The sequence below is a fragment of the Zosterops lateralis genome (genome assembly GCF_965231275.1).
Source record: "Zosterops lateralis genome assembly, chromosome: Z".
In the NCBI taxonomy this organism is placed as follows: domain Eukaryota; kingdom Metazoa; phylum Chordata; class Aves; order Passeriformes; family Zosteropidae; genus Zosterops; species Zosterops lateralis.
This window is the reverse complement of record NC_139800.1, coordinates 72,740,169-72,763,059: the sequence shown is the minus strand read 5'-3', so window position 1 is coordinate 72,763,059 and position 22,891 is coordinate 72,740,169. Positions and strand designations below refer to the sequence as shown.

General features: G+C 40.9%; 1 protein-coding gene across 1 annotated transcript in view; it reads right to left on the bottom strand.

Moving 5' to 3' along the window:
* RAD23B (RAD23 homolog B, nucleotide excision repair protein) overlaps positions 1–19,442 on the bottom strand; it is a 35,697-nt gene extending 16,255 nt beyond the window's left edge. Inside the window, exons 1-4 of the mRNA XM_083883348.1 lie at positions 19,268–19,442; positions 6,708–6,789; positions 4,160–4,239; positions 1,707–1,954 (exon numbers count right to left, since the gene is read on the bottom strand). Of these exons, the coding sequence (XP_083739474.1) occupies positions 1,707–1,954; positions 4,160–4,239; positions 6,708–6,789; positions 19,268–19,333 (476 nt within the window). The 5' untranslated portion in view covers positions 19,334–19,442. The remainder of the gene's footprint in view (positions 1–1,706; positions 1,955–4,159; positions 4,240–6,707; positions 6,790–19,267) is intronic.
* Between the last annotated feature and the right edge of the window lie 3,449 nt (positions 19,443–22,891).

Sequence of the window (22,891 nt, the reverse complement as noted above, 5' to 3'; positions counted from 1 at the left end):
GATTTTCCCTGCCTGAGCTGACCTAAGCAGCCAGACATTAATTCATAGGTATATACATATTGTGTGTATATTTTGGGAATACATGTTCAGTCTTGATAACATGATAAACTTGAGGACATGGAGCTGCAGGAGCCTCACATTTATTAGGCTACCAGAGCTGGCAACTCCTACCAGCAAGTGAAAGAACATCAGATTGATCTGAAAGTTTTCAGAAGATCCCACTAAAAATCCAACAAGGCACTTAGAGTTCTCTGTAAGATTTGGGCAAGAAATAATTTGTTCCAACAAGAATGCTTTACTATTATCTGTCAGTAGTTAAGATTTACAATCAAAAAAAGATCAAAGGCAAAGCAGGACACCAGCTGGCCTGGCCTTGGGTCAATAAATCTTGCCTTAGTAATTTAACTTCTAAAGCAGAACTCACAGAAATCAAGGTAGGTGATAACCTTAATGTATATGTTAAATTATTTTGTTCTCCTTGTTAACTGTGTACACTGAGGCTCCCTTACTGCAGTTTTACAAAACTGCAATCTGTACATGAAAAACACTATTTCAGTATAAATGATTGATCTTTGAACCTATTGGACAAACTGAACAAGGAAAACAAGAAGCAAAAAACCCCATTCATTACTATTTTTTAACGACTAAGTTAATTTGACTGATAAATGAAACTTCACTTGCATTCTATTTCTAAGAGATACTCATTTCTCAGAATTGCAAAATTATATAATCAATTTGTATATTTAGTGCAAGAAATTTGTGATGAGTTTTTCAAGACATTAGGCAATTGCAAATTTTGCTTCCTTATCATCAAATCAGTATTTGATGGTGTTTAAGTACAATCACTTAAAAAATACTCCTGTATTTTTTAAGTGATTGTATTTAAACATCAGTATTCCCAGAAATAACACAGAAATAATTAAAACCCAAAGTACGAGAAATGAAGATTTGATTCTATGCAGCACTTCAGGGACCATTAAATTCCAGTTAACAACATTTTAATCCCATGCAGTGCTTAAGCAACTTAAGCAAAAAAAAAGGCAACAACATACAACAGGGATGACAGGGATGAAACCTCTAACTTCCACCTAATTTTCTCAATTGTAGAAAATTCAGGTGAAAAGCTTTCCCAAGGTCCCACAATTACCTGCAGATGGGCCAAGGAACATTCAGAAAAAACCCCCAACTTACAGCTTTAAGGCATTGCATGATTAAGAGCAATACCATATCCAACATTTTGGAAGAAAAAGCTCTTTCCAGAAATTAAGGGACTCATACAGCAATAAGGAATTTATGGTTTGAATCTGACCAACATGATCCAAAGCACAATCAGAGGATTTATGAGTAGGACAAGACACATTTTTTAAGTCTTCAAGAGCTTTGTGAGCAGTAGATCCCCACTGCAGAATATTCTCAGTCTGAAAAGAAACTTGCAGGATAGCAACTCTGAAATGCCTAACAGGAGCTCAACACATGTGTCTCCCCTCCACAGGTTTGTTCCCAAGACCACACATCCCACAGGAGAAGGCAAAAGCAAGGAGAGGCGTTTCTTACAATCAGTAATGTTATACTTGAGTCTGAAACTGAAACTACAGTTAATAAAGAAGAAAAAATATATAGAATAGAGAAGAGTGATTTGACTAACAGTGTAATGAAAACTTAAAATCAAAACTAGAAGCAACAGAAATGGGAACCCATATTCATACCTGTCAATTGATGATGGACTGACAGCAGCTGGTGCCTCAGGTGGTTTTTCTTCTGCCTTCTCCTCTTTCACAGCACTCACAGGTGCAGGTTCACAAGCCACTGTATCTGGTGCTGGTGGTGGAGGGACAGGAGCTGGCACAGGGGCAGGAACAGGGATTGGTGCAGCAACTGCTGTGGGAGCTGCAGTTGTTGAGCCAACAATGGGAGTGCCATTTGACGGCTGAGTCGCTCCAGCTGCTGCTTTGGGCTACGGGAGGACAACAGAGTTCAGGCACAGCACAAAGCTCATAAATCCATGGCTCTCCAGAGGCAACCCACTAAGTTCTGTTAAGACCATTTGTGTTTGATATTGCTGCCTCAACATCAAGCACAACATTAAAACGTTGCAAGATATTAAATCTCTAATGCCCTTTGCTGTGTTCAAACAAACAACTGAGAACGTCACTGAAGTACTTACACACCTGAGCGCTCAAACTCTGAGGAGAAAGTGAAATGTGGAGATCTAAATATTTAGAGACCACACTATTCTAAATATGAAAACAATCCTGTGTTTTACAAAAGCAAATTTTCCAGAAGAAACCACGCAAGTTGCAAAAAACATCTGCAGAACAAGCATATGTTCACCACTCAGATCGGGAAAAAAGTTATTAAACAGAAATCACATTTCATTATGAATGTTGTTTGCTAGAAAACAAGATGCAAAAATAAATTAAACTTCACCTGCAACATGTTTTAGTTATGCAATCTTTGCATTCAGAGCACTACAATAACATCTCAAATACTTCGGTTCTGAAGTAAGTACCAAGGATACAGCAGAATGAAGGACTACAAAATTTCAGCAGAATATTTAGACCAAATAATACTTGTATCCAATTGTGAAATAATCTTCACATCTCTAATGAAAACTTGAATTTTTCTTGAATGCAGTATTAATCCCATTATACAGAAATAGCCCCCAGGGGCTGATAAAGCTGACTCCAACCTTTGCCTTTCCAAGAGAAATAGCTGAACTTTAACAAAACTACTTATTCAAGGTGCACCACTTTCAGACATTGCCTGCTTGAAGAAGAAAACATTTACTTCCTCCTTTTGTCTGCAAGGAGAGGTAAGGTTAAGAATGAATAGCTTCTAACGTAACAGGTACAGTAAATAACATTTTAATAAACACTCAAAGAAAAACACAGTTGGAATGCAAGGGGAGTTATTTTCTGCTGGATTCCTAAACCCTTAATGCAACAACGTCTGAGGATCAGACAAAGTTAGCAGTCTGTGCCTACATGACTGGGCTGTCTTACCCACAACAGAATCAGGAAAGGCCAATTGAGCTCCCAGACTAGCAAAGAGATTGTAAGACTGAAGAAATGCCAAAACTACAGGCCCTTTATTATCAGAATATACCGAATTTAGCAGTCCTTCATGGAGACTTGCATTTAGAATCATAGAATTGTTAGGGAAACCTCTAACATGATTGAATCTAACCCAGCACTGCCATACTCACCACTAAACAGTGGCCCTAAGTGCCACAGCCACACATTTCTTGAACAGGAATAGCAATTGCACAACTTCTCTGGAGTCTTCTGCTATCAACAAAATGAAAAACTGGACTCTGACATCTCATCTGCACGTGTTTTCTTGCACTGATAAACACCCCTGTGGCAAACCACAGACTAGAAAGCTGTTCTAGGAAGACAGAAACAACTGTTTAACAAGCCCACATGTTTAATTTTGTTTAATACTACCAGATAGAAATAAAGGGCAACTGAATATATGTTTTCTTTCGTCAGGAGGAAGAACTCTAGCTTTTAAATTTAATTTCATATTCCAAAACACAGATGAAGCCAGTTTTATTCAGATTGCAATGGTCTGGAATGCCTGGAAAATCAGTGGCTTGATTCCTGGAAGCAGACTGACAACCAGTTCAGAGAAGAAATACTTCAAACACGTGTCACAGTCATTCCCTATAAATTGCACTTGCAGTCTTTCAAAACCCACGGGTTTGTTTACTGCCAGATGTATCCTGTCTCTACTAGTCTATGCTGTGGAGTTTGACAGAAGAAAAAGCCATGAACTATGAAAAGCAACATGGCAAGGCTGGAAGAGCTCCATACAGATGATTTAACAGCAAACTACCTAGGTTGCCTTTTTCCTTTTAATAATAAAAGGGAGAAAATAACAGAGAGACAAGAAAGAATAAACAGTAAAATCAGTCATTAGTTATTTTTTTCTTTGATACAAACATTCAGCACAGAGCAGCAGCAAAAATCAGCCTAGGCAAAACCAAGACTGTGAAGCAGTATTTTTTATCTGTTCACACAAGCTTTTTAATGTTGACCTGAACTTGCATATGATAAAATTCCACTGTTTTTAAGGATGAGCATATACAATCACTCATCACAAGAAAAAACAGAATTAAACTAATGAAGCCCCCTATTCAAAAGAAACAATTACTCACTTTTGTCACCATAACCACCACAAAGTTCTTCTCATCTATCTTGTATTCTTTAAGAGCAGTCTCATCATTAAGGATTTTACCTGAGAAATTAAACAGGCAGAAATTAAGAAGTTGTTTAGCAAATCAACAGATGATCTTGGATTTTCCTCATGAAAACATGTTTTATGCAGATTTATAACTGTTAAACAACCCCAAAAATACAAGTTTGGCCATTAAGCTTTGGCAGTAGAGCTACAATTTTTCTTGTCTGATGTACAGAGTAGTGGATGGCTTAAGGGCTGCTGCCCAAAGTGCTGAAGATGCTTTAAAACCATTAAATCTGGAAAGATTCACTGGATCCTTAACAAAGATACATGTAATACAGTGGAAAGTCATTCACACTCAAAAAGCTTAACCAAGTAACTTACATCTGCTTACACAGTAAGGGAAATTCCTTTCTACTTATCTTCCATTTGTTCTCCAGATAATGGCATTACTGCAATAACGAGTGTGTGACCTTGCAACTTTAACTATTTGCAAGGCTAAAATCTTAGAAAAAGCTAGAACCATTCCATAACTTGCCACCCTGACAGAAGGATGAAAAAGCTATCAGGCAAACACAGAAACATTTGTTATACTATGACTTCTGATGCTTCATAAGTAGAGATGGTACCGTGACAAAATAGATTTGCATCACTTCTACAAGAACTTAGGAACACAGTAAGCCACGTACTTTTGCCTTTTCTTAGAACAAGCTGACTTAGAGGTAGCACCACAAATCAGAAAATCAAGTCTGTATTTCAGTGAGTTTTATAGCACTGGTTTCTACTACAGAATTTTCAGGGAATATTCTACAATTTAAACTGACTAATTTTCTTAAGATGTGCCACAGACTACTTCCATTTCACAACCTCTCTAGTGGACTGCAACTGGAAGGATACATCCTTATGCTGATGATTGCAAGGAAATAAGCAATGCATACGCTTTATGGGACTCAGAACACAAACGACTGGTTCCACCAGTCTTGCAGGTCAAACATTCAAAGAAGTATTACATGTAGTGCAGTAATAGCATGCTAATACCTGTAGCATCTGACTCAGAACCTACATGGGCTTACTTAGAATTTTTATAGGCACTGTGGGGAAGCTTTAATGAGTGTGTATGCAATACAATATATATACTTTATGAAAGTATACATACAGACATCCTGTCTTCTCAGAACACACCACTCAGGGTTTCTAGACCTCATCCTAATACAGGTGTCAACACAATGGATCTGCCTCTCTAATCAAAGTCAGCTGGGGATATCACTTTGCTTTACCAAACTACGGAAATTCTACAGTTCTTTTTAATAAGAGCAAAAACATCATCAATATCACCTTGTATCTCTTGTCCAAGAAAAATATTAAAAAGAGAATCTATCTTTGGATAATATTATATTCTCAATCTTATTTCCTATATTTTCTACTGCTTGTGAGGATTATTCAATACTGCAGATACTTTCTGGCTTTGGAAAACACTCAAGTCATGTAACAGAATCTTATGCAATCTTTGATTTTTTGTTATCACAGAAACACAATTTTAGAAGTGCTGTGCAGTTACACGCATTGCACAAAGCCTTCTGCCTGGTTCACATTTCTTGGTTATGCATGAGACTTCCACCTTCATGTTCTTGACACGCACTCTCCCCACCAAAGTACCAGGGATGTAAAACTTACTGTAAGACATAGTCCAGAGGAGCTGTACAAACACAGAGACTCACAACTTCTCTCCCATTAGCATCCTTCTACTGTTAACAGTGGCTTTAGCTTATTACAAGTCAAAAAGACAATACTTGTTACAATGCAATACTTGACAAAAGTGAAAAGTCCACCAAAGTTTCTTTCAAGCTCAGTTTTAGAGGGAAAAAACCACTAGAGGGAGCACGGGAATAGCACCCAAGTTCTGCCATGAAGTAAGAACAAAAAAATGGATTTCTGTATTAGCACCAGAATGAACAACACAAGTGAAATAAAGCTCAGATAAAGTTAATTTCGTGTTTTTAACTGACATTAGACTGCTTTTTTTGCCAGTACACAATACACATTTCTAGTGACAGAGCTTAAAAGTATTGAAAGTACCTTGTACAGCAAGGATTTGGTGGTGGGTTTCTTTTGTTAATCAAAAAGAAATAATCTGGTTTTTAATTATCTGAGGTATACACAGCAATGCTTCAGCTATACACAGCATAAATTGAACAAGAAAAGAATTAAGCCAGAACAGGAGCTTTGACCTGCTTAAATCCTGAATTCTTGTAACAAAAGCTTTTTCTTCTTCACCCACCATATCCCCAGGACATCATGTTACAAGCACAAAGATGACAGACACACATGCATTAAAACCTAAAAAATTCTAATTCAAAATTAAGAGTTCTCTTTGACACTGAGCTTGTTTTTGTGTTTGTGGGGTTTTTTATCCTGTCTATACTTGGGTTCTTAGAATTCTCAGAAAACTTAACATTCACATCTAAGTCAAACGACAACATAAAAAAAGGCAGGTTTAGATAAATTATCTTCAGAATATCCATTACCTGCATAAATTAGTTTTTGGCCAGCTACTGGAAAGGCATCTTTCCCTCTTTCTGATTCAATCTTCTCTTTCAGTGCCTTCACCTAAAGCACAAAAACAGTCTTAATGAAAATAAAGTTCACAGTACAAAGCAAATTAATTATACTTTTAAATACCGAAGAGTAGTTTCAATCATGTCTTGATTATGTCAAGTTTATCAGTCTTCTGAATATGTCACTGTAACCACTTTGCAGAGCAACATGTCCCTTTCCCAAATAGTCTCCTGTGCTGAATTAAATTAGGTAATTAATTTTTCCATGAGAAGTTATTAGTGTGAGTGTACAACGCAGTGAAAGAGTAAATTAAGACATTTGGGGAACAAAAATGTTTTCACCTCTTGACCCATTTGCCCTGTTCTTTCCCCAAATGCAGAGGGTACACCAGCTAAAAACAGAGACGAAGGTTTTTATCATCATAACCACATTTCAGGGAATGCCTAGGGTTTTTTTTAAGATCACAGTGACATTCAACCTTGAAGTCCCCACATGCAAAGGCTTGAGCCAAATGTCCAGACGCTTCTCTTACATAAATTGTTTCCAACTCCTCCCTCTCCACCACAGTCGCTTCACAGGGTAATTCTAAGCCTACACAATTACTTGCTTGTATGGACCACTGAAGTATCATCCACAGTTTCACAGCACCAATAGCTCAAGTGGCACTGCTAGTTGTCATGTGTAAGAATGCTCTCAATTCTCCAGAAAGACTCCATAATGCTGCCCTGAGGAGGTAAAGCAAGCTCCTGTAAAAGCATTCCTCTGCTGACACATCTGGAGTCATGTTTTAAGATGAACTTCCTGCACACACAGCCAATTCTTCTCGCTTTTTGCAGACATTCCCAGTATACACAGAACAAAGACAACTAATTTGTTATGAGCTTATTACTACAAGCCAACACCACCTTCTAAACGTTGGTGGTTTTTTTTTGTTTGTTTTTTTTTTTTTTTTTTTTTTTTTTTTTTTGTTTTTTTTGTTTTGTTTTGTTTTTTTTGTTTTGTTTTGTTTTCTTTTGTTTTTTGTTTGTTTGTTTGTTTTTTGTCTGGATATTCAAAAAACTTTTTCCATTAAAATCTGCAAGGATACAGAACGCAACATATTGCTTCCCTCTACGGAACTAAACAAAAATAGGGAGCCAGCTTTCTTTCCCCAGCAGATGAAGAAAGGATGCTTTTGGTATTTTTATCATACACGCATCTGCCAAATGCTTTGGAATTAGTCTCCAACCAGGTAGTTGCTTTCCCACAGCAAAACTAAAAGCAGCTCACTGCCACCCCTAAGTCCTGGAGATAGTAAATTCGACAGTAATTTGCTGAAAGCATCATTATTCTTATGCACTTGTTTTACAACAATCTCTACTGTCCTTGGATTTACATTTATTTATATTTTCTTGAAAATTAAAAATATAACTTGTTAATTCCTCCCCAATTTTGAGGATGGAAGTTACCCACATTGCTCCTTCACCATAGATCAAGGAATTTTTTTTTTCCTAAACTTCAATAATAATATTGTCTAATACTTCACATAACTTCAGGTAAAGTCCTACATGCACTAGAGCAAATTAATCCCTTGAACCATGTCAAAAGCCTGCTGTTTCCAAATGTCTACTTTTTAACACTCTTCTTATGCATTTTTATACTTATGCACTTGTACCAATCACGCAAAGATAATGACTCAAGGCTACTTCTTTCATACTCAATTACCACGGTTGTCATAGGTTTGTAACAAATATTGCAATGTGACTAACATGTATGATCTATTTTGAGGGAGAAAATTAAAGTTTGTTTCACATCCACTATATCAATAAAGCTAGTAGGTTCAAATGTCGACTTTGTCTTCTTCATTTTCTACTATTTTATTCCAGACAACAGTCTTTTTCCCACAAGGAACAAAACCAAGATGTGTTCTCTCAAACATAAATGTTTGAACAGCTAGAAGTCTAGGTCAGGACACACTGAACACATATGTTGATTTACTACACAGTAATTGGATCTATGAAAAGGCGTTAAGATATTTACTGTATGAGGATCCAACAATTCATTTGCCTTTGCTGACCACCTGTGTGTAGCATTTCCTTTATTATTACTGTGCTGTGACTGATGTACTTGGAAGTGACCTGAGGCACTGCCTTCTTCTAAGACCTCCCAAATGTTCCCTCTTCCATAAGCCTGCAAAAAACAGGACTGTGGTTTCATCCCTTTGGCAGGTGGCATTCATCTCCACATGTAGGCAAACTTCCATTTACACCACAGGGCAAAGGGAAATGAGAAAAAAAGCTTTCTGGGAATCTGTTCCAGTGTTTCACCATTCCTACTGCTAAGAAGTCTGTCCCCATCTTTCTTATCAGCCCGCATTTGGCATTGGAAGGCTTTCCAGGGTCTCCCCAGAGCCTTCTCTTCTCTAGCCAAAACAACTCCAGCTCTCTCAGCTTGTCTCCACAGGAGGTGTTCCACCCTCTGAAGATCTCCATGGCTTCATCTGGACCAGCTCCACCAGGACCACCAAGAGCAGGCAGACCCATGTTCCACAGGATTACACCTAGGAAAACTAACTCAGCAGACACAGGCAGTTTCGGCCTTGTTGGCCATTCAGATGGCTGTGCTTCAGCTATACAGTCCCTTCCACAATTCAAAAACCCCCTCTGCATACAAATACCAACATAATTTTTATTATTGTGGTGGTCTAGGTCAGGACAGACTAAAGACATATACTGATTACTATGCAGTAACTGGATCCACATGAAGGAGTTTGGTATTTATTGCCTCAGTGAAGTAGTTATCAATGCAAATACCAACATGAGGTTACAGAACCATGGTGGTTCTGAACATAAAAACAAACTACAGGTTTGCTCCTAAAGAACAGAGACAATCTTTGGCTAAAGCTTGCCAATGCAGGGGCCACCATTAACTTCTTAATTCTTGAAAAGACTGGAAATCCAGAGGAGAAAAGACCATTACTGTTTTCATTGCTGGTCTTTATTCTCTGCCTGTATTCCTGCCATGTACATCAATCAGTTTAAGAACAGATTATATCCTAAATTGGAACACAAATTACTTCAGTTCTCTGGCTGACAGCTTACAAAAATCTAAAAGAAATTCAAGCTTAACATAACTGAGCCAATTTACAGTTTTTTGCTATCTATGCCCAGGGACACTCTGCCATTTGCAAAGAGGAAGATTATTTACATAGGTCTCTCATTTAAATGGACTTTCACTCTACTGTGAACTTTTGCCATCCAAGGATACCTGGTATGTCATGGTGACTGACAGTAACACACCATGAGCTCTGAATTACAAATTAAGAGTTCTGTAATGTCATTCAAGTTGCTCCTTTAAAAGTGAAAATGCACCAAATAGTCAAGTAATTTCCAGATTACATTCAAGAACATTTCAGAGCATTGCTTAACTGCTTTATAAAGAATAGTGGTTTAGATAAGGGAATCTGTCACATCTCAAATGAATACAATGAACTGATAGCATCATACCTACTCAAAGGAACAAACAGAAGGACTTAAACCAACTCTTAACTACTAGAACTCGAATCTGCAAGAAAATGTAGTCAGCTGCAGACTTCATCATTCTCCTATTAGAGACAGAAGTTCAAGAAACACCAAGCTAAAATAAAAAGTGCTTACCTATTCTTCTGGCTTTCACCTCTATCTAGCCTAAGAGGCCAGAAACACATCATTTGCAGAGGATACAACACTAATTCTCAGAACAAAAAAAGGAATAGATATTACCAGATACATCAATTTTAGCAGTAACATTCCAGTGGCATGGAATTTCCTCTTGTAGTTCTAACTGGAGTGATTGAAGGTATAGTGAGAAGTGACTGTGCCATTAATTCTGCTAAGAGAAGAAGATGCACGATGGTGCAACAACCCGTATGTCAGACAGTAGCCTGATCCACCTTCATTTAGATTTAAACCACAGAGGTTCCATTTTCAAGGAGGAATTTAAAAAACAAGGAGAGAGAGAACCTCTCTCAATGCTTTTCTCAAAAGACAACTGCATCTTCCAGCTGCTGGTACAGTGAATTGCTGAAAAAAGCAACATCTTAAACTTTGCCTCTAGCAAATCAGGTTGCTGAGAACCTAGACTTCAGCACCGCCATTGGTTATTAAATGAAAATTAATTTTGGGGAAGCACACCCAGCACATTGATCTGTCAGAGAAATCATCCACAGATTATGATCTATTCTTCTCATAAATACATAAAGATCCATAAACCAAACTTTCAGGCTTCCTAGCTTTATTCAACCTGATTAGGGTTCAAAATGTATTTCAGTCCTCACCAAATCCCATTTTTCCCCTGCCCTTAATAAAACTTCACAGCACAATAAACAGAGCCTGTACTTCATGGCAATACCTTTAAGAAAGAGCATCAATTCATCTACAAACGTTTTACCCTAAATATTCAGAAAGAACAGACTTACAAGTAAGATGACTTCCTTCTGCCCTCTGTGAATTTAGACATGGAACTCTCTCTACTACTCAGTGAACACCATGTCCTCTAGAATATATGCCATGCGATCTGTTTAATAAAGAGCTAGAGCTGATCAACTCCTAACTGAAAAACTGAGGTCTTCCAAAGAAACACCAGTCATTAACTGCCTCCCAGACAGGCAGCTAAAAATGGGTTTCATGAAATCACCAGTGCCGAGTTTCCCAGTTGTTCCTTGCAGTCACTTTCTGCCAGCTATGCAAGAAGAGCACGTGGGTACCATCCAGGCAAGCACCTCCCATTGATCGCACCCCCCTCCCCTCCCACACACCGATTTTCATTTCTTCTACCTCATAAAAATGCTAACTCGGAAGAGGCAAAAATCATGAGTTTATTCAGAGACTCATTTCATAAATCCTAATGAAAAAGTGAACAGTGTACTTTCATCAGTTTTAATGTATAATTACATAGGCAAGACAAATTGCTTAATTTCCTAAGATGTTGGGAGAAACTGAATACAAAACTGGAAAGGATCTCTTCTGACATCAAGCCACAAACCCATCTTCCACGCGACAAACTTCATCAGAAATCTGATGCACCCACAGACACGGTTGTTTGCCATCTCTATCATGAGCCTGCTACAAAGTTTACTCTGATATTGGAAGTCCTTTTCTAGTTTCCAGTCCAAGTTAATTCAGACTATTAGTATTGATTTGTTCTTATGCTGATGTCATAATTCAAGCATGAGTAGCCTCCCCACATCCCTTGGTGCTTGCCAGTGTAAAACACTTACACAATTTCACTCAAACTTGTGAGCTAAGCTAAACGGGTCTCCTTTAGTTTCCTTTCACATCAGAGTCACAGTTTTCCACAGGCTCCAGGCACCTCTCTCCAAAGGCAGAGATTCATTGCCTTGGTGGCCAGCACACCTGAAGCAGAATAGCATCACTACTCTCCATGGATGTTTCAGGATCTATGATCTTCAGGGCTTTACCTTTTAATGAACCCAATTCCAATTAATCCATGTTGCTCATTTGAGAGCTGTTTACCAAAATGTGACCCTCAATTAGGCAGCCAGGTACTTATGGCAAACTTTGTGTTTGTCAATGTCATCATGTTTCTGTTCATTTGTACTCAAATTTTAATAAAATTAATTAAAGGACTGTGAAGAGATGGATCCCAAGACCAACTCTGAAAGACCCTCACTACCAACCTACCTACTGCTGAACTGCTTCTCTTTGAGAATAAATGCTGCACAGAGGGTTTTTTCTTTTAATCTACCTTATAATTCTCTATCAGTCTTCATCTTTTTCTGTAGTAGGCTAACAGGTTTCTCCCAGACTTTGAGAAAGGTCCTAGTTCAACAAGGACAAAAGCTTTTATTCCAAAGGACTTTGCTCTTTTCCTCCTCCCTGAGGGAGGGCATCATAGGCTGAAAACTTGTTTAGAATTTAGGCTTAATGTTATTGAGTTTTCTCTTCCCACTACCTTGTGGCAAAAATATTTACCACATGTTATACTGCTATATAGAAACTGCTCAAAGTCAAGTGAAGACAATGCAGCTGTACAGACAATAAACCTGCTAATGAAGCAACAAACTGACCAGTGCAACAGGTTTTACTACCCTTAATCAAACTCCATGATCAGCAACTGATTAAGGACAAATATTGTGCCTACTACTGAAAACACATAGAGGGTAAGAAACTACTAAGCTCATAAGTCAGTGCTTTACAGTACTTTTACTGGTAAGAATGCTTTTGGTTCCAGCTACTTCTTTCTATAAATTATAAAAACAGGTTTTTGTGGCACAAAACTCCATTTACAGTGTTCTCTTATATTGTCCTTCTAAACAGGACACTCATATTTAGTCAGAAGGCAATCATGGTGGTTACATGAACAGATCACTGCCCTACTTCAGGCCTCAAAGGCATAACAGATACAGTAATTGGGAAGAACCACAGGAGAGGAAGAGCCTGGTGAATCCAGTCAGGCTTACAAGCTTAGTAAGTGCCTGGAAAAAAAAAAAAAAAAAAAAAAAAAAGTCGTACTCAAATAAACAAGGCATCTAGAATTACTCCAGCATTTAAAAACAGACAGGATAAAGCATTCATAAGCTCCTTTATTTACTTGCTATATTTACTGTTGCTGAAGTCTGCATACAAAGAAAGCAGCAGCATTCTCTGAAGAAAAAGAGTCTGGAATTGTCAAGGTAAAAATCCAAAATTAGCCCTGACATTTATTTTCTCTGCAATTACCTCTACAAAATTGAGCTCATCTATACACAAGTGAAATTTAGAAGTCTAGCAGTTGTTATGTACTGACCAGAGATAACAAAAATAATTTCTGATCTCAAAGCGGGCCTCCAGGCCTCCACACACTTCTGCCCTGCATTTCAAAATTGATCTAAGCCCTGCCTGAAAGAGGATACACTGGGGCCAGTTTTCTGATGCATAAAGGTGACTAAAAGAGCTGCATTCACACAGCTTTGTTCTAACACAAAAACACAAATTTCAATCTAAAACAGAGCTTTCAGGAATCTGCAGCTTGAAGAAAAGTAGCAAGATGGACAGTCCTCTGAAGCCACAAAAGCTTTATTTAGGAAGAATACTCACATTCTGAGTGGTGCCTTTGGATGGTCTTGTTGATCATCCTGTAGCTTTGGGCAGACAGTTTTTACAAGAGGCATATTCCCCACAAACCAATTTGCAAGTATAGAAGTGACACAGTTGTTTGAGTGGGAAGAAAACTGACAAGCCTTTTGATCAATTCTAAAAAGACACTTTAAAACCCCTTTTCTAACACTGCATGCTGACCAGCAGTTGGAGGGGTTCCTCTGACACAAAAACACAGGGAAAGACAAAGACAAAGAGAGGGAGAACCAGAGTCAGTGTGTAGAGAACACTCTGTGTGCTCACAGCCATGGCAAGCCCTTCCCTCTCCTTTTCCAGTTCCTTTGGTGCTCCCTGCAGGGCAGGGACAGCCATCCTTACAGGCTCTAGTAAGATATGCTGCACATCACCATGCCCTGTGAAATAAAGAGAGATTTGTTTCACTGAGTCCTCTCCACCCACAAGAACTGTGACCAAAGACACAAACCTTGGTGGGAGAAAACATTTCCAGCTGTGTTCTTCAGTGCTGTAAATTTACAACTCCTTTCTCACACCTACAGATATCCTTATTTGCATTTCAGGAATTCAAAGAAAATATTTTTGAAAGGTTTCTGAGTAAATACAGACATTTAAGCACAAGGACAGCAATGGGACTCTAGACAGGAGCAGGACCATCTGCTTATATTAATCCTTTTTCATTAAAATGTAATCTCCACTTTCACCAACTTTCAAAGGGAACACCTTCCAGCCTGTTGTTATCCATATCAAGGACAGATATCCTTGCTTTCCAGTCATACCTGCAAAATAGACCTTAAATATATGTATAGAACCATCTTTAAGCGTATACAAGCTCTATATTTAACTTCTCAGTGTACTGGCCACCTTGGGAAAGGTGACCCAAGCACGTTTGATTTTGAGAAATACAGCACATAAGACTGCCAAATTATTAAAAGTAAAAAGCTAACTTTTCTTTGCTGACGGCTAAACTGGGTAAGAAAATTCTCAATAAAACAGTTGAAAAACCATGGGCAGAGCCACAGTATTTGAAAAATGGATAACATGCAAAAACATATTCCAATATGAATTAAATGAAGTAATTTATGCTACCTTTCCCTTTATTATTATTGTTTAAACATGTCATCCTGCCCAAAGTTCTATGCAAATTATATTTAAAATACTCACTAGAAATTCAGGAAAATATTCCTGAATATGTGAAAGTCTAGCCTTCTTCAGGCAAGAATCAGAACAACTTCCTTGCTTGAAAATCCTAACTCTAACCAGGACACAGAAAAGGACTATCCACCAAAGAAAAGCAGTAGCAAAAAGCCCCTACAGAATTAATTAAACAAATAGGAATTATAACAGACCATAACTCCAAAAAGCTACAGTCTGCCAAGAAAGTATGAAAACAATGGAAAAAAAAATGTAGCTGCTCTTACTCTAGATATCTCTGAAGTTACAATTTTGCAGAGTCATGTATCAAAACCACAAGCAGCAAGTACAAGCCCTTCAAATTCACACCTCCTCTGCCTATGCAAGCACACACACACACCCAATAATGAAATTTTATAGAGGCACGAACAACAAAACAATCCTCCAGAAGATAAAAATACCTACTGCACAACCCAAAGAGCAATTAGAGAAAAATACCAAGACCTGAAACAGAAAAACATCTTTAACCTGGAAGTATACTTCTGAATTTTGAACTGAGCACCTTTCCTCTAACCACTAAAACGATAAACTCCCAGAGAAACACAAAAACAACCCTCTTACCCACAACTGCTGTAGGATTAACCTGCACTGAAATACATGTAGGAAGGAGGTTGTCAAGTGTACATTCATACTCATTCACAAGTTATAAGCTGGAGTCAGCTTTCACCATTTCACTCAGCAATAGCCCCTGATTCTTCCAGAACTGTTATAAAGTTAATTCTTGTGACACAGTAACGTTAGCATCCAGAAATCCCCATAAACACGTTTAAATAAAGCATACACATACTAAGGACACACCAGAACACAGCAGAAGCTCAAACATCCAAAACTAAGTGATATGCTGACACGGTGTTAATCAAGCTGGCTTTTTCCTGGGTGTTCAAGTGCTGTGGTAGAACAGTGAAATGTGAAAGCCCATATTATGTGACACAGAGACTGTGGCCGAAAGACTGCTGACATCCTGAATATTCCTTGCACTTCTCTGCATTTTGACAACCAGGTTTTTAGGTTAACAGCACAGGGGGAGCTGAAAACTAAACAGGACAGACTTAACTTTAGCCTGGTGTTTCACTTTCAAAGTTAAGAATGTTTGTTGAAGATTTTTTAAACTCTGCTTTTGTGTCTGCACAGTGATAACTAAAACAGAAGTGCTACATTTCAAAGCCTACAGTGTCAGCACTGTCACCTCAGACAAGAGACGTGGCTACACAGGCCTGCATCAGTGTCAGACAGTGCTTATTATTTGATCCTAACACAATGTTTCACATATTTACTTTCTCACAGAGAGCCAACAAAAAGAAGCAGCAGCTTGTGCAGATGGATACATGCTTTCCTTTACCCTGGTTAAGTCTGAAGGCTCAAGCTCTGAGTGGCCCCACTCAGAACACCAGAATGACCACAATGGGTAAATCGACCTCTGCGTGCAGCTTGATGGGTGCATCACAAAACTTAAGGAAAAACACCCAGGCTTGCAAAAATTTCATTTGATAACAGGCTTTCCCCAATAACAGGGCCTGAGGCTAAATCTTTTCATCTTCTTTAGTCAGTCAGAGTACCTGAGAGTCTTCACCCAGTGCTTTGGCAAGCAAGAGAGCGTCAAGCATGGTTTTTACTCATTCAAAATACTCAGTTGGCCAATGTTTTAAAACACAACAAAACCAAAACTAGAGTCACACTACTGAAGGCAAGTTTAAAACTCAACTGTCTGATTTAGTAGGGAAAAAAAAAAAAAAGACCAGCTGCTTGTGCAAAAAGCTAATTAGCAAGGCTAATTAGTTATTAGGAAGTGTGTTGCTTCAAATTCTTACTGGAGGTTGGTTTAAATATTCCTATCAACAACAGCTCTCAGTTACAAGCATTAAATCCTGCCAGAATGCCACCTCACACAGTAACATCAAACCTCCCCAGATTAGTTTGGTACTGAGAGTAAGGGCAGAAATTGCTAAGAACACAAAAGCAATTTTACAGAACCAGAACCCAACTTCAGAGCAACAGGTTTCCTGTGCCTATCACAACTACACGGTTTTTGGCCTTTTCACAGCACAGGGCAGAAATCCAAGTAAACAAGCCTACCTCTGAGAAACACACACGTGGTCCAAAGACTAACAGTAATGTTTCCCAAACTACATGAAACATGTTTTAAGGTCTCAGGAAATTAATCTGAGAAACTAGAGCACTTCAGCTGAAATGTGTGCATTTCAAACAGTCGGATTGAGAACTCCAAAGCACAAACTTGTGAGACAAGTATATTTCAAAGTATATATATATATACATACTCAACATAGTATATTTCAAAGTGTTTTCTGATTTTAAGACTCAGTTTGTAACTGAAGGCTCAAAGCTGTACTTCTCAGTTCTCTGATTTTTAACATTTCCAACAATAATTTCTTCATAATTTTCTAAAAAGTGTGCCAGAAATTTAAACACATTTATCACCTCTACAGCTAATAATATGATCAAGTCTTTACCCTACTCTTTTTAAATTAAAGTCCTCCACAAATTCTACCAGATTTCCTGTTCTACCACCCATTCCTGGCCAAAACCTGAAGTTATGCTCATGAGGAACAATTTTATTTTGAGCTACTGTAGCAGCTACATTTATAAACAGAGGGTACATTCTCATTTCCCACAATCCAACTGGTTGTCATTGCATTCTGCTGTCTCATAAACTGGTGAGGGCTTTGACTGGCAACATTCCTTCAGTCCTCTCCTTGAATTTACTTCCCAGGACCTTACTGAATGCAAAAGGAAAAAAAAAAAAAAAAAAAAAAAAAAAAAAAAAAAAAAAAAAAAAAAAAAAAAAAAAAAAAAAAGAGAATTTTCTCAGCAACAGCAAAGACTTATGTTTTAAATATTTGAAGGTTTCTGACTCATGCTTCTCCTAGGTATTTGCCATGTCCCTCAACCACAATGGTAACTCAAATGAGCTCTTAGTCCAACTTCCAACTGTCATCCTTTATTTAAGGTGGAAGAGGTTAAACCAACAGACTAAAAAAGCAGATAGAGTGTTCCACAGTTTCCACAGCTTCACTGCCCACCTGTCACAGGTTGCTGGAAAGGAAAGCTGCCAGCCTCCCCAGGTCTTTCAAACCAAGGCCACAAATGCGTCTGGACTTTGCTATCAGAGCCACCATCCCTGCTCAGGCAAGTGACAAGGCAACTTCCAGCCCTGCCAACTCACTTAAGGCCTTTCCTCTCATCTACGAACGCTGCATTTCCCCGAAGATTTTTCCAGCGGGCTCCCGTGTGCCAGAAAACATTCACCGGGAAGCAAAACATGTCTCCACCTCATTCACAGCATCATCAGCCACATCCTGGAGGGGGAACGAGGCTGCTGTGAGCCCCATCACACACCCCGACCACCGAGGTCAGCGGGGTCTCCCCTGCACTCCCTTCCCTCCCAAGTGCAGAGTGATTAATCACTGCAGCTCCCCCCGTGGAGCCAAATAAACCCTGCCCGCACCTTCCCACCTGCACAGCAACACCTGCCCGAGCACACAGCGGGGCACCTGGGGCAAACACCAGCGCCTCTCCAGATCAAGCTGGAGCCCCACGACTCTCATCGTTTTCCTCGTGGGAATCCATGGAAGGATGGGAAGGACCCCCACGTGTTCCTGCTGCTGCACCCCCAGACCCACGCCGGGAGAGAGATGTTCTCGCAATATTCCCTCTTCCAGTGCTCCCGTCATAAACCAGCAGCGTATCTGTGTCCCACCGACTGCTAACCCATGGCACTCCGCTTCCCGAAAGGAAAAACTTTGGCTTGTTACAGCGCTCCTCTCCTGCCCAGGACTACAGGCGACATTTATCCGCCCTCCCACCTCCCGGGCTATTTCCCCTTTCCACCTCAGAGCTATTCCCCCTCCCACCTCCGGGGCGTTCTCCTCAAAAACAAGGGGGAAAAAGTCCTTCCGCCGGAGCTTTGGCCACGGCAGCCCCTTTCCTCTAGCAATGGGAATTCACTCTGAGCCATCAGCATCCCGAAGGAAAGGGGTCCCTCACCACCCCCGGCTGGGCTCAGCCCCTCCCCCGGGCCCCAAATCCCCCAAAAATCATCCCGGCGGACACCGCATCACCCCCGCGGCCCCAGCCCCTCACTGAACCTCCGGCCACCTCCCCCGGGGGGTATCTGTCCTTCCCTTTCCCCGGGGGCGAGGGCACAGGGCACAGATTCCCGCATCCCTGTCCCCGGCCGCGTCCCGGGGGTGGGTGAGGGGGGGCCGCTGAGGGAGGGAGGGAGCCCGGGAGCCCGGGAATGGCCGCACCGTCTCCTCGGGGTCGATGTCGATGCGGAAGGTTTGCTGCTGCAGCGTCTTCAGGGTGATCTGCATGGCGGCGGGTAGGTGCCGCGCTCCGGCCGCCCTCGTCCCTTCCCCGGGAAGAGGTGGCGGGGAAGAGGCCGGGAAAGGGAGGAGGAGGAGGGAGGCGGCGCCGGGCTCGGCGGGGGGGCGGGACGCGCATGCGCCGCCTCAGGTGCCCGCACGGCGCAGGCGCGCGTGGCGGGGGGCGGGGACAGCGGGGGCGGGGCCCGGGCGGACACAGAAATACAAATAGATAAAGATATAGATATAAAGAGAGAAAACGGAGCGATTGCGGGGTAGAAGGGCTGTGAGGTCGTCGAGTCCGGCCTGCGACCGGCCAGCACCGTGACAGCGAGGCCGTGACACTGAGTGACTCCTCCAGTCGTTGCTTGAGCACCTCCAGGGGCAGTGACTCTGCAGCTTCCCTTGGGCATCCCATTCCAATGCCCAGTCATCCTTTCTGTGGAGAAATTCTTCCTGATAGCCAACTGAATCTCCGCTGGGACTGCTTGAGGCCGTTCCCTCTCCTCCTGTCCCTGTTCCCTGGGAGCAGAGCCCGACCCCCCCGGCTGTCCCCTCCTGTCAGGGAGTTGTGCAGAGCCAGAAGGTCCCTCCTGAGCCTCCTTTTCTCCAGGCTGAGCCCCTTTCCCAGCTCCCTCAGCCCCTCCTGGGGCTCCAGACCCTTCCCCCGCTCCGTTCCCTTCTCTGGACACATTCCAGCCCCTCAATGTCCTTCTCGAAATGAATGGCAAAAGATGCACCACTTGTAAGTTGTTACACGAGTTTATTAATACACAATCACAGGTTTATAGCACCCAAGTTCCACCAGTGCTGGTTTCATAGAATAGGAAAGACCATTTAGTCCCAACCCCTCTGCCATGGCCAGGGACATCTCCCACTAAACCGGGATTCTCAAGGTTGCTTTATCCAACCTGTCCTTGGATACCACCAGGGCTGGGCCATCCACAACCTCCCCAGGCCGCCTGTTCCAGTGTCTCACCATCCTCACAGAATTTCTGTCCTATATCCAATCTAAATCTACCATCTTTCAGTTTGTACCTATCCCTGCTCGTCTTATTGCTACAGTTCTCAACACAGTGTCCTTCTCTGGCTTCCCTGTAGGATCCTTCATTTCCCCAGGGTGAAGAGCCCCACCTTTCTCCACCTGACTGCACAGTGAAGATGCTCCTGATGAACTTGGTGGGCTCCCCTGGACTTGCTCCAACAGTTCCATGCCCTTCTCACACTGAAGGCCACAGAGCTGGATGCAGCTCTGCAGGTGAGGGTCTCACAAGAGGAGAAGAGAAGCAGATTTGCCTCCTTTGACCTGCTGCCCACACTGCTTTGGATGCAGCCCAGGATTCACCTGGCTTTCTGGGCTATGAGTGGATGCTGCTGGCTCATGGTGAGTTTAGTAGTTTGTAATTGTAGTGTTTATGTAGTTGATGCATACATTTGATGGGTTATTAACCTGTGTTTGCCCTGGTGCTCCTTAGATAATATAGGGGGAGGGCTGCTACAAACAAGCATAAAGTTGAGCCAGCTGTGTTGGTAAAAGAAACCCTTTCCCCTGCACTTCGTAACCTCTTCCATGATCAGGTGTGGCTTCTCCTTGTATCCTCTTCCGTCCACAGATGTGGGATCTCCCAGGGCATTTTCTTTATATAAAGACTGTCTTTCTGCAAAAGGGCTGATGTCAGGCTGACTTAATTGTAGTTAAACTCCAAATTTCCTAGTATTGTGTAACGGCAGGAGAATTTCTAGCCTGCCACATTGTCAGCTTAACGTTTGTAATAAGAACCATCTTCTAACTCATTTTTTGCAGTAGACTTGGCTTCCTCACCATTTCCTCCCAGTAACACAGCCAGCAGACGGCATTGCCAGGCAGAGAAAAAGCAGGAGACCCCTTTCTTTGTGGAAGTGAGGGAATGGGGACGTGCTACATGTACACACAGGGCTGGAGGTGCTGCTCCTGCCAGCATCCTGCTCATGCTCTGACACACAGCTGCCAGACAGCCAGAGCCTCCTGCAGCTTTCACAGCTGAAAAGAAACCACTGACTGCTGCTAGTAGGAATCCAGCATTCTTGACAGCATGGAATAACTTGCTTGCTCTGCGTGGAGAGCCACAAAAAAAAAAAAAAAAAAAAAAAAAAAAAAAAAAAAAAAAAAAAAAAAAAAGAGAGAGAGAGAGAAAAATATCACTTGCTATTTTTTGCTTGGATGGTTACAACTTAAAATATGCTGCTGGTTCGCTTTCACTATTGGCTGATAGCAAACCTAAGTCTATACTTTGAAGATAAAAGGGATTTTTTTTTAAAAAAACCTTTTCATTCAGCAGTCCAGATATGTAAGTGTTGAGCTTCACATGCAAACTAAAGTATCTCATGCTGAGGGGTTGTGTCAGTTTCACTACTCTTTTCTGCTCAGATTATATTAAACTACTCATTCTGACTTCTGTGTTTGCTGGTTAGTGTGTGAAGCAGTTCTGCCCAGGGCTAGAGTTCCTTTGTGCAGTGGCTGTTTACCTCTTCTTGTAAAATCCCCAGAATAACTGGGAAACAACTCCAGAGGCTGTGAACAGCTAAGGATGAAGTTTTTTTTCTGATGATTTATTTGAATTTTGAAATAGAATGAAGAAAAAAAGAAGCAGTGATTTTTTTTTTTTTCCCTCTGAGTAGTTCAGGAACTTATGACAACTCACTGTATGGGGAATATAATAAATAAACAAACAGATTCTCAGTATTTCCCTTAGCTCAGCCCATTCAGCTCCTTAAAATCTGGCAGGGCTTGGCTCTGCAGTTCTTTCCTGCAGTTGCAGAATCAAGGGTTGGAATTTTTCCTCCGGAGTACTCTCATCATTTAGTTTCATAGTGCTTCTCCTTGACAGCCAGTGCTTGGTGTTTTTTTTTTTTTTCTTTTTCTTTAAATTCTGTGTCTGAAGTATTTTGGGTAATCACCCTCTGTGCAGACTGGAGCATCACAGTTAGCTAACTTCATTTACAACAGTTTATATGCTGACTCAGTGAGCATGCAAACCTCTCCTATGCAAAGAGAAAAAATCCCCCTTGGATTGATTTGAGAGAGATGTGGAATGAAGCCAAAGACTTGGAAAGATATTTTCATGGCAAATGCATACGATGATTACTTTTGGATTCTTGCTTCCAAGTAACTTGATCTCCCTGATGCATTTACTCTACCTTTATATCACCATGGCATTGCCCTCCTTAGCTCTTTTTGATTGTCCATGATTTCCCAGGAACTGCTCTTTACCCGTAGCTGTTCACATCCATGAGCACACTCCTGGTTTCAAGGACCCTGATTGTTACAGAACCTGTTGTAACTATATCACTGTGCACATGTCTGCCTGTTGTCACCTCAGGTTATGTGCATGTCACCTCTCCAGCCACAAAAGATCTTCCTGTTGCATGATACTGCAGTCTGTCTACTTATCTTGGGAAACGTTTCTGTGGTTTTCAGTGGCAAACACTGAAGCAGAGACTCAAGTCAGTGCTCTTGGTAAGTTAGTTCAACCTCTGCACTAACATGCAGTGAGTACACACACCCTCTTCATTACCTGGGTCATCCCC